This window comes from Rhamphochromis longiceps, linkage group LG11, assembly GCF_057381845.1.
Source record: "Rhamphochromis longiceps isolate RC_006_pf linkage group LG11, R_longiceps_female_GT1.1, whole genome shotgun sequence".
Lineage (NCBI taxonomy): Eukaryota > Metazoa > Chordata > Actinopteri > Cichliformes > Cichlidae > Rhamphochromis > Rhamphochromis longiceps.
This window is the reverse complement of record NC_140567.1, coordinates 24,995,057-25,007,662: the sequence shown is the minus strand read 5'-3', so window position 1 is coordinate 25,007,662 and position 12,606 is coordinate 24,995,057. Positions and strand designations below refer to the sequence as shown.

At 38.8% G+C, this 12,606-nt stretch overlaps 1 protein-coding gene across 4 annotated transcripts in view; it reads left to right on the top strand.

Annotated features, from left to right (window-relative positions):
* The window catches only part of fam131bb (family with sequence similarity 131 member Bb), a 31,555-nt gene extending 20,080 nt beyond the window's left edge, over positions 1 to 11,475 (top strand). For all 4 annotated transcript variants that reach the window (XM_085423221.1, XM_085423220.1, XM_085423219.1 and 1 more), the window contains 3 exons: positions 17 to 324; positions 1,093 to 1,356; positions 7,830 to 11,475. In XM_085423221.1, the coding sequence (XP_085279347.1) occupies positions 17 to 324; positions 1,093 to 1,356; positions 7,830 to 8,045 (788 nt within the window). In that variant the 3' untranslated portion in view covers positions 8,046 to 11,475. The remainder of the gene's footprint in view (positions 1 to 16; positions 325 to 1,092; positions 1,357 to 7,829) is intronic.
* Positions 11,476 to 12,606: the final 1,131 nt, after the last annotated feature.

The window sequence follows — 12,606 nt, the reverse complement described above, 5'->3', positions numbered from 1 at the left end:
TTTTTATTTCCTGCAGATCAGATATTGCACCACTCCTCAGCGGAGGTGTGGCCTCACACATACGTCTCCCAGGGCCACTACTGCCTCTCCTCTTCTGACGCTTGGGAGCCCATCAACAACGATCCCTCCGTTGTGGCGTCTCCCCCTGCTGGCTCCTACGTTATGGGTACGGAGGGCTACGATGGGCAGGCCGCAGCTCACTTCCTGTCTCAGCAACAGCAGCAGCAGTTCACTCTCCAGCAGAGTCAACTACAACAGCTGCAGCAGATCCAACAGTTTCAGCACTACCACCAACAGCAGCTTCTGCAGTATCAGCAACAGCAGGTGATTGATTGAGAGTGCCGCCGTCTGGGTTTTAATCCAAATGAGACACTACATGTTGCTGCTAATGCGTAAGGCTTGAGTATCAGAGATGGTTGTTATAAAATACTGTCTGGTAAAATAAATCTATCAACACATTATTTTATTTATTTGTTCACTTTTGTATAGGCACAAGTACAGCACATGAACAAACCCACACATCACAGCATTTATAGACTAAAAAAGCTGGGCTTTTATTCAGAACATGTTCTCAGAAACTCTTACCTCCTGGGTTTCATGCTCAGTCTGAAATTCGCTCTTGACTGTGGAAATAGAAATTCAACAAAATAATCTTAACTCGACATTTTTCTATCTAATCATCTCCTTTTATTCGTTTTTGTTTTTGCATTACTTCATAGAAAAGATTTTAGCCTAAGCAATGACTCAACCGCATCTGATGTGAACGCTGACACACCTCACACTGTTGAGTCATCACTCTTGTCAAGAATCCCTCATTAAATGCTCAGCTGAACCTGCAAAAATATGACATTCTTCCAAAGGGACGCATCCAAATCATTTTTTAAACAAAAATAAAAAGAATTCCATGCATGAGGATGGAATTTCTTATACTGTACAAAAAGATCTGCATATCACCTCTGTTGCCTAAGGAAAACAAAGTCAGCTTACTGCATACTGACATGGGGAGCATGTCATGAAACATTCAAGCTGGCAAACAGGTCGCACTGCTCATTCCTCACATTTTACTGATTAGTCTTTTCTGTGTGTTTCAAGTCTCTGGAGCACAGGCTACACAGTGCCAACCACTCTTTGCAAGCAACACCCAACAGCACCATCCACAGTCTGGTTCATCAAATTCACCCTCCGCTGGTTGATCTGTGGAACACGGGGCAGATGGAAACCTATCAGGCAGAAGCCGGCGGGTACATGGGTGTGGCGGCGACAGTGGAGCCAAGCCTGTGCGTTCCCACTGGTGAAGAGATAGTAGGAACGGAACACTCCCCGCTACTGGAACAGCAGGAGGAGGAGGAGGTCAAGGTGAGTTGAACATGGGGTTGCATTACATAAAATTATCTCTTCAGTGATTAATATTTGATTTTGTAGCTTTCTAAGCGAGTTCTCAGAGGCACCAGACTGGAGGTTTAGTTCTGCTTACTGCAACATGTGTGTCATTTCTGTTTTAAATCTGCAGACTGTACTTAAAGTTTTGTCTCGAATCATTTAATCATAAGATTGGTTTGATTTTATGCACGTGTAGCAATCTAAGATCAATTTGTCAATAGAGGGGATACTGATTGACATTTTTGAAAAGAATTGTCTGCCAGTACTTTAATTCAGTTCAGTTTTCTTTGTACGCATAGCACCAAATCACAACAACATTCACCTGAAGTTACTTTATATTATAAGCTAGAAAACCTACAATAACAGAAGAAACCCCAACCATTAGACGACCCCCTTTGAGCAATCACTTGGCAACATTGGAAAGGAAAAACTCCCTTTTGACAGGAAGAAACCTCTGAGTGAACCATGGTCAGGAACGGGCAGTCATCTGCTGTGGATGGTTGGGGGAAATGGCAAAAAGAGGAAAGTGAGGATTTCTAGCTTTTCCTTGGGTACATTTAAAAGTTTTATTACGCTAGCCGGGCAGCTGTGTTCTTGGTTAAGATACTGAACCCATTTTTCCCCCGAGACATCGATCAGGGTGCGAGTATGTGCATGATTGTTAGAAGGGTTAACACCATCACATCCAGAAGGTCCTGGATTAGGATTTGCTGGTCAGATGGGGCTTTCCCATGTGGAATATTCATGTTGTAACAACTATGTCTATGGCTATTGATGGAATTTTGGAATGTTTGACTATTGAGATTATGAATGACAAAAAGAGAAATGTTATAATAAGTTGCATATATCGGACACCCAGTTCAAGTATTGACACTTTTAATGAATGGATAGAAAAAACGTTTGCTTCGGTGAACCAAAAATTACTATTTATCTGTGGTGATTTTAATATTGATTTGCTAAATCCAACAAGGTTAAAAGCCATTGATGACTTTACTGACACGATGTACAGCTTATCACTATATCCAACAATAACAAAGCCAAGCAGAATAACTTCACATAGCGCCACTATTATTGACAACATTTTTACTAATGTCATGGATTTCCAAATTAATAGTGGCCTGCTTGTCTGTGATATAACTGACCACTTACCAGTTTTTACTTTGTGTGACTGTGATTTAAAAAAAATAGATACCAAGATCATGATAGCAAAGCGAACAATAAATGAAAAAGCAATTCATGCCTTCAATTTCGATTTAGCACAACAAGATTGGAGTTCGGTGTATGAAGAGTCAGATGTGGACAAGGCTTATGATAATTTCCTAGATATTTTTACTATGTGGTACAATAAACATTGTCCTGTAAACGAACACATGACAAAGAAAAAAAAGATAAAAAGTCCTTGGCTCACAAAAGGAATTATTAATGCTTGCAAAAAGAAAAACAATCTGTATAAACAGTTCATCAAAGTAAAAACAAAAGAAGTGGAACAAAGATATAAAGCATATAGAAATAAATTGACTGATATTATAAGAACGAGCAAACAACTTTATTATAGAAGAAGATTATATGAAAATAAAAACAATATAAAAGGAACTTGGGATGTGTTAAACAACTTAATTAAACAAGGATCTTCTGGAACATCATATCCTGAATATTTTACTGATGCAAATGGTGAAAATCACAACATGAGTAATATTGTCGATGGGTTCAATAAATTCTTCATAAATGTTGGCCCTGAACTAGCAGCAGACATCCCGTGTCATAAAAATGAAAATATCAGTAATATAACATCAAATCCCTTTTCACTGTTCCTCTCAGCTACAAATGAGCAAGAAGTAATAAATATCACATTAAAATGTAAAAGTAAGTCTTCAATGGATTATCATGACATAAATATGTCTGTAGTTAAACAGGTTATTCTGAATATTGCTAGTCCCTTAACATATATCTGTAATTTATCATTTCAGTCCGGTTGTTTTCCAAAAAAAATGAAAATTGCGAAAGTAATGCCACTATATAAAAGTAATGACAAACACAGTTTTACCAATTATAGGCCTATTTCTCTACTGCCTCAATTCTCAAAAATTCTAGAAAAACTTTTTAATTCAAGATTAGAAAAATTCCTTGAAAAACATCAAATAATAAATGTTGGTCAGTATGGTTTCAGAACGCAAAGAACCACTTCAATGGCGATAATTGAGGCAGTAGAAGAAATTACTGATACACTGGATAAAAATAAATATGCAGTTGGTATTTTTGTTGATCTCAAAAAGGCCTTTGACACAATCAATCACTCAATATTATTGGATAAATTGGAAAGATATGGTATTCGAGGGAAAGCTGGTAACTGGTTAAAAAGTTACCTAACGGGTCGGGAACAATATGTTAGCATAGGGCATTACCATTCAGAGAAACTTGGTATTACATGTGGTGTTCCCCAAGGGTCAGTGTTGGGACCAAAACTTTTCAATGTATACATAAATGATATTTTTGATGTTTCTCAAGTACTTAAACTCATACTGTTCGCAGATGACACCAACATATTTTTCAGTAGCGATGATTATGCTGATCTTGTAATGACCGTAAACAGGGAGCTAAAATTAATAAAAAAATGGATGGACATAAATAAATTATCATTAAATATAAATAAAACTAAAGCAATGTTTTTTGGTAATTTAAAATATAATGTAGAATTACCAATTATCATTGAAGGTGTACCAATTGATAATGTGAGTGAAAACAAATTTTTGGGAGTCGTAATTGATAACAAAATTTCATGGAAACCCCACGTCAGACACATAAAAACCAAAATTTCCAGAAGCCTCGCAGTTTTGAACAAAGTGAAACCATACCTTGATAAAGATGCACTTCGTACTCTGTACTGTACTCTGGTTCTTCCATAGCTTACATATTGTGTGGAAGTGTGGGGAAACACATATAAAAATACAACTAATCCATTAGTCACAGTACAGAAACGAGCACTGCGTATTATTCACAAGGCTGGTTATCTAGATCATACTCACAAATTCTTTCTTCAGGCAAAGTTACTTAAATTCCAGGATCTGGTTAATTACAATACATCCATAATTTTGTATAAAGCTTTTACTAAACTTTTACCGGCAAATTTACAAACTAGATTTGAAATTCGAGAAAAGGTTTATAATGTGAGAGGCTTTGGAGAATTCAAATTACCCAGAACTCGAACAACCCGTAAAGGTTTTTGTGTGTCTGTATGTGGTGTGAAAATCTGGAACAGTCTGAGTTTACAATTGAAACAATGCAAAAATATTCATAGATTTTAATTTCTCTACAAACAGTTGGTCTGGTCACAGTATACTCAATGATGCTTTTAGTGTGCTCTGTAATGTCTGTTCTCTTACCATTGCTGGTATGGATTCCAAAAAAAAAAAAGTGTGCGTATGTATGTACATATATGTACATGTGTGTGCAGATATATATGTATGTATATGTATGTGTGTTTGTTACTTGTAGTTATTACTGCCTGTTACCTGTGGTAATGCAATTTATAATTTATATATTCTGTATTCAGTTATGAAGGCTCTAATTGTTGTTTGCGAGCTGCCGTTTAGATGCTTGTATGTGCCCGGGGCTGTTGATGGGTCTGTATGCAATGATGGGCGTAGCTGCGGGAAGTTTGTTTTGTTTGTTGATGAGTGAGTATAGGGGTGGGATTTAATAAGTTTTCTTCGTCTCACTCCTTTTTCAGGCAATTTTTGTTTTTTGTTTTGTTCAATATAGGTATTTGTTGTGCCTGAAAATGAACAAATAAATGAAATGAATGTTCTCCCTGTACCTGTGTGGGCTCTATATGGGCACTCTGGCCACAGTGCACAGACGTCCATATTAAGTTAATTGGTGAAATAGGTGTGAATGCTTATCTGTCTCTCTGTGTTAGCTGTGCGACAAAATTGGCAACCTGAGCAGTTGTACCCTACCTTGGTATCGGCTCTGGCCTCCTGACCCTTGAATTAGATAAGCGGAATAAACTGAATGGATGGATTTTTTAACTTTTGACCTGCCGAAGACATATACTTTTACATTTCCATTATTTTGACTGAATTGATGACAACATTAACTGATGATAAAAATATTAGATTTGTGGCCTCAATAAGATAAAGTTGGGGATGGAAAAATTTGAATAGATTAGATAGCAGAAATGTCAGGAAACAAGAAGGAGAGTTGAAAACCACAGTTGCGACAGGCCTCCAAACTTCAGTTATTTTGGGGATAAATTATGTAAAAGGTGTGAAGCAAAAGGGACTGCTATGAAAGTTTTCATGAAAATTGCAGGGAGCAACCTTATTAATGCACAAAACAATCAGTCACCTATATATCTAATTCATGAAGTCCTCATCTTCAGGTTGATTTTGCTGTGCAGCTCAAGAAGGCAACACTTTTTAGCAGCTGAGCTCTTGTTGGCAATCCATCATTGAATAAGCAGTGGTATAGGATTGGCTGCTCTTCCTTATGACAAAAACCGTAATCACAATTATTTTGGTCCATATAAATGGACTGAATGCTGAATGGTACTTATGTAGCACTTATCTGTTCTAACTGAGCACTCAAAGCATTTTATACTACGAACCTCATTCACCCAATCACATACACATTCATACAAATCAACACCTAAGCGGTTTTATCTAACATTCACACAGACACGCCAAACTCTGATGGATGCGTCGTGACTGATCTTCTGATTGGTCAACATCTTGCTCTACATCCTCAGCTACAGCTGCCCCTATAAAACACAATCATATAACACAATAATTGTTTTTATCCCAATTGGATATATTGAATATAATTTTTGACTTTGACAACCTACAGTGGTATCATGGTAGCACAAAAAGCTTTAGGAAAAGATTCATTGGCTTTTCCACCCATGTCAACAAACATGCTAACATTTCTACCTGTTAGAGAGTAGTAAGCTTGTTCCTACTTGTTTATGTCACAATATAACTGCAATTTTACTGAGAGAAATGGGGGGAAAGGGGGAAAATGGTAACAGCCACTAAAAACGGACTATTATGTATCCCAATAGTGTTTTATTATAGTGCAGAGAGGCTGATAGGTTGGTCATTCGATTTCTGACTACATTTAAGAGTCTTTGAGCAAAACACTGAACCCCAAGTCACTTCAGAATGTCTGTGTGAATGACTGCAAAGAGCTCTGCAGACACAGCTAAAGTTAAAAGGCATGCTAAGTGCAGACCATTTACCATTAAAAATTAATTATTTGGACTTTGGAAACCTTGACTTTAAACCAGCATTGACTTGAGGTCTGCAGAGAAAGATTATGTATTGCAAGCTTCAAAACAGTTTGACAGTTGGCCTTGAGTTGAGACTGTCTTGACAAAGTGTACTTTGATGCGTCACGGTGATCTTCATATTTGCCAATCAGTCTGTTAGCTGATACAGTAGGAGAAATCTGAGGATGGATTTTGGCCCACTCCTCTTTACAGAAACTTTAATTCCTTCAGATTTCTTGACTGCCCATTGGCAACTTGAAGCTTCAGCTCCTTCCACAGATTTTCTACAGGACTGAGGTCTGGAAACTGGCTTTGGCTCATTGTTTCTCTTCTCCAAAAACAGCGGGTTGAGTTGATACCAAAGGTTTTGGTTTCATCTGACCACACTGTTCACTGTTCAGTAGAAAACCTAAGACCGATCTTCACATGTTGCTTCTTGAGCAGGGGGGACCCTATGGCGTGTGTTATCAGTGGTTTTCTTGGGGACTGTAGTCCCAACTGCCTTCAGATCAGTAATAAACTCCACCTGTGTAGTTTTAGGCTGATCCACCACCTTTCTCATGATCATCCTCAAAACATGAGGCAAGATCTTATGAGTGAAGCTCCAGGAAAAGCGCAATTGATGGTCATTTTATATTTCTTTCATTAGCAAATAGTTGGACCAAGAGTTGTCACCTTTTCACCAGGCTTCTTGCTGATGGTCTAGTAGTATATCCCAGCCTTGTGCAGGTCTATAATCTTATCCACGATATCTTTTGACAACTCCTTGGTCTTTTCATAGTGGCGGAGAGGCTGGAAAGAAAGAAACTGACTCTGTGGACAAGTGTGCTTTATACACATAATTGAGATCAAGTGCCTCTGTTATTGGTTGCTTGGTTGACTGGTTGATTGATTGGTTGAATGATTATACGTATCATGCTTACTTCACTCAATGCTATGCAAATCAATTTATAACTTTTATATAATGTGTTTCCTGGATTTTGGGGTGATATTCCATTAAAATGAAAATATCATAAAAACCTGAGACTGTTCATTTCTTTGTAAGTAACCAAACTTACAAATTCAGCAGGGGATCAAATATTTGTTTTCACTACTGAAGAGGACAATAGGTAAAAATCTATCCACATACATAAGTTAGTCATCTAGTTGACCTTGTGTGTTTCACTCTTTCTGCCCTGATCAGGAAGAAGATGTGGCACTGTGCATGGAGCAAGAGTCGGCCACATTGACTCCACCCACACAACAAGGGGATGCTTCTGGTGGCAGTAGTCCGGGGCAGCTGCCAGCAGAGCCAATCACAGAGCGGAAGTTGTCTGATGTCACTTCTGGTCTCATTCAGACACTAGAGGAGAAGGAAGAGCCAGAAGAGGGGCCTCCTGCTTCTGTGGCAGCCAACTGAGTTTGTGGCAGACAAGAGACAAATGAAGAACTGACTGGGGAGTCAGCAAGAAATGAGCATAATAACACAATATATCTCTATTACTCTGTTCCTTTTCAGGTATCAAAACCACAACTTTTTTGGTTGCAAGGTCATTTCTTCAAAATGGTGAGAAATAGATTTGGTGGACTCCCAATAACAGTAGAGCTGATGCAACAATGGACACCTGTTTCTTTGCAAGCCTTACATCCCAAAGGTAACTGAAGAAAAGACAGATGAAGGCGGAAGAGAAGCACCAACCGAGTGAATTATATCCACCGGGAAACTGCACTGAGACAAAAAAGAGGGGAATGGAAACATGCATGCTTTTTATGAGACAAGCAACTCAACCCTGTCATCATCTAATAATGATAATAGAAATCTAAAGTAATAAAAAAAATAACAATAATTTTGTAATAAAAGAAACAAAAAAAAGGACAACAATCTATGTATAAGTGTATGATAAGATATGAGATTTCCAGTGGGAGAACTACTCTGTTTACAGCTGTTATTCAACACATAAGATAGAGTTTAGTCAAATTTATTTCCCCATTGCATCAAACACATGCACTATACTTTACATCTGGCAACCCAAGCACTTTCACAGATGATTGAAGTAGGCCCAGAAAATCTCAGCATTTCAGTGAAATGCCGTTTTCCCCGAGGCACAATCCAGGGACAGGCTCGCCCTGCTGACTGGACACCCAAAAACCCTGCACAGATAAGGATTGTACTGTATACCGTGCTTCCTACTCTGTCTCTCTGTATGCATGTTTCTTCAGAGTACTATGGAGTACCTGTACTATACAGCTCTGTATAGACTTTGCACTGAACCATAGTATCCCAGGTGTGGCCACAGTGGCCCTGCAGTGGGCCTGCGGTGGGTTTGAGCGGTGGCTTTCATGACTCAGAAATAAACAAAGAGCTGCATATGTGAATCTCTTTTGCACTGATGCAATCCCAACAGATCAGAGGTTCCCTTTGGACTGTTGAGGTTACCCAGTTTCCGCTCTGAAAGCTTTCACCGACAACCAAAACCGAGCCACTTGACAACGCGAACCCTCAGCTGCTTTTTTTTTTCCATAGACGTAATCGCGATGAATAAAGGATGATAACCACTATTTTGAATGTACTGGAAGACAGGCGGCAGTACACGAGTGCTGCTTTGATGCCTCCTCCGTGGTCCACAAGAGAGAGAAGGGAGCGCTGTTCTGTTTTGTGAAACAAAAACAAGTGGGGGAGTCTTTCAACCATGTTGGAAAGTGGATTCACTGCTGGCTCACCAAGACCACAACAACACACACACACACGCACACACAGATATGAATATCTAAATTGTAACCAGCAATAGGCAGGCGAGACACTGGCTTCCCAGATCAGTGTCAGCTCTGTCACAAATATGTAAATATTCTGAGTAAATAAAGAAATTGCCTCTCGCTCACAATCACAACTGTTCTATTACAGTATGATTTCTTTATTTTTGTACACCTCTTGGGTCCCACCTTATTTTGGGGATTGCTCTCAAACTCACAGCTTAGCCTAGCAAAGTTTAGTTTTTTCTTCTTCTGTGTGCAACAACACAAAGACAAAATCGGAGGAAATGGGAGGGATGTTGTGTTTTAAGTTGGGTGATCGAATCAAACTGAGGGGCATTCAACTCGCTGAGACCATCGGCGGTGGAAAAAGTTTGGCGACGGCGACAGAAGGTTGCCATTCAGTCAGCCAATCAGGGAATAGAGCGGACGATAAGGACTGAACACTGGAGCTGAAAAGATCGGTGTCTTCCTGCTCATCGTTCTTACTGTGAAGCAGCTGCCTGGATGTTTGACAAGCATGGTTTATTTTTTGTGGGTTTTTGTTTTTCTTTCACTGGAGGAAGGACGGTGTTTGCTAGCGAGACGTGGAGTTAAACAGCGGCGGTGAACAAAGTGGACTTTCCGTGCATGGCTCACTGACAAAACTTTACAACACTACAAAACCACTGTTTTCTCTGTTGGAGGAGCACCTTCTCTCACTTTGATGATTGTGTGAGAAACTTTTAAGATGATAAGATATATGGTTTATTGACTTGAATGAATTTATTTATTGATTGCTTCTTTATGCAATGTTGGGGACAATGTTTATTTTTCTACTGACCTGCTGAATTCTGAGTTAGAGTAGGTGTCACGGCTGTAAAGCACTCTCGTTTTGTCTGGTTTTGAGCACTTTAAACCAAGAAGAGATGGAGCAGTTTGGCAGCTCACTGTTTTTAAAAACTTCAAGAATTTAAGTAGTGCCAGGTGACAAAAACAACTTGAAGACTGCTCAAAACTGCAAACAGAATGTCTTTACGCAATGGCAAATATTAATTTATTTATTGAAAAATTACTTGGTGGGGAGGAAAAATAAGACATCTTGTACAGAGTATAATTTCACGCGGGTACCAACCCTTCTGGGAGCAGTATCTTTTTTTTTAATGAGTCAGATGACGTAATGTGGTGGAAAGACCAATGCTTTATATATATTTCTTTGACCATCGCAGCTTATTTGGGCTTGACTGTTTGCTAATAAGCTACATCACAAGGAAACATGCATGAACTCCATTATAGACACTGCTTCGCTTTGGGTTATTTTTATTTATTTATTTATCTTTTTATTTATTTTGTGTTGTTGCTTTCTTTCTTTTTTTTCTTTTTTAATTAAATCTCAATGAATGAATAAACAAATAATAAGAAGCCAAAAATATTTCTGTGGATGTTAAGGTTTACTGATCACATCTTTGTTAACCTACTGGTTTGCAGTTGAGTCACTCTTTTTGTATTTCTACTGCCATCTTCCAGTTACAGTTACAACTTGTCTGCAGGCATGATGCTCAAAACCTGCTTCTGGTCCTCTGCCTTGCTCCTTCTCTTCCTTTCCGTCTATCTCTTTGTATCTGCTCTGTATATTTGTGTCTGTCTGTATGTCTGTCTGTGTACAGTAAGATGTCCACTGTCTTGTTGGAAAAATCACTGCCAACAAAAGAGAGAAAAAAAAACAGAAAAATAACTTGATGTTTTCACATCAGTCATAGGGAATTTGATAATTATAATCTGGAAGTGTCTGGCAAAAAAAGTAACTGCTGTATAAAACGCTGTATAAAATTGGATGGCTTCTGTAAAAGTCTGCATAAAATTGGATTTGTTTGAAATGAGGCAGTGTGACTGGTGATACCAGTGAACACTTATAACACTCCCACCTATGCATGCTTGTTGGATGGCTGTCACAGGATGGTTCTTCCGTGCTCCCCCCTCTCTCTCTCTTCTGTCAACTCTCTGTTTCTTCCCGTTTCTCTTCCTTTCCCCTCTTTTTCCTGCACGACCTCCTATTGACCCTCCGGCTCCTTTTACCTGCCTCCTCTCCTTTTCCTCCGGTGGAGAAAGAGCAAATAAACAAAACCAACAAACGGCATTTCTTGTGCACACGTGTGGTTATGTTTTCATGTTTTCACAGGTTGGAAATAATTAGATTCTCACATGTTCACCTCCTTTCTCTCAAGAGCTTAGTGATATGCTTTTGGGGGAGGGGGGGGGGGGTCTTTTTCTTTTTTGGACTGACAGTGGGTGTCTGCGACCATGTGCTTGACAGGCAAAAACAGCAGTCACAAGGAGCTGGCAGCAGAGTAATCCAGCCTGTCATGCTTTTCCAAAAACATCCCTCTCCAGTCCTTATCAGGGACTTTTATGCCAGGAGAATATTAACACAGCCAGGCCTCCTCCATAGGGACTAACTGCTGATTTGTTCAAGCTCACATAGGAATCAGAGGCTGGAACACACTGCTGACCTTCACAGCACAGAAATCTTTATATGCATGCAGATGTTCTCTTTTTAGACTTTTTTTTTATTACCCTCCTTTTCTTGACGTAGTATATCCCAACAATTACAAAACTAATTTGTACAAACATTAATGCTCCTCAGTGGATAAATAATTGTGTTCCACTTAAGCTTTACTTTTACTGAATGTGGAGTATTTTAAAAAATATGAAGTACGCTTATATCATGTATAGATGTAATATATACTCTATTGATACATGTTGTAATTTTCAACAACTTATTATACTTTGGGTTGTTTAATCTGTGATCTATACACCTTGCAGTAATTATCAAGTTGATAACTACATTATGGAACCCAGAAACTCCAAACCAAAGCTCAACACTAAAAACTGTGAGCGCCTTAAGAAGTTGCTTTGCAGGTGCTAATGTTACCAATGCTAAACATGAAGTCATGGGAGTGACATACAACAAGACAGTTTTTAATTTAAATTTAACCTTTATTTAACCAGGAAAATCCCACTGAGATTAAAAACCTCTTTTTCAAGGGAGACCTGGCCAAGATATGCAGCAGCAAGTTACAGATTTTTTCCAAAAATTGCCAAAATGTCAATAAGATGGCCAACCTTTTCTCAGATCCTGCAGATTAAAAAGTCTGTCAAATTTTAGAAAAATGTCAGTGGTGATAAAATTGTGCGTTTAAAAAAAATAGTGGGTTCAGCAGCAGGTTAGAGAGAAATGCTCCCCCACGCAC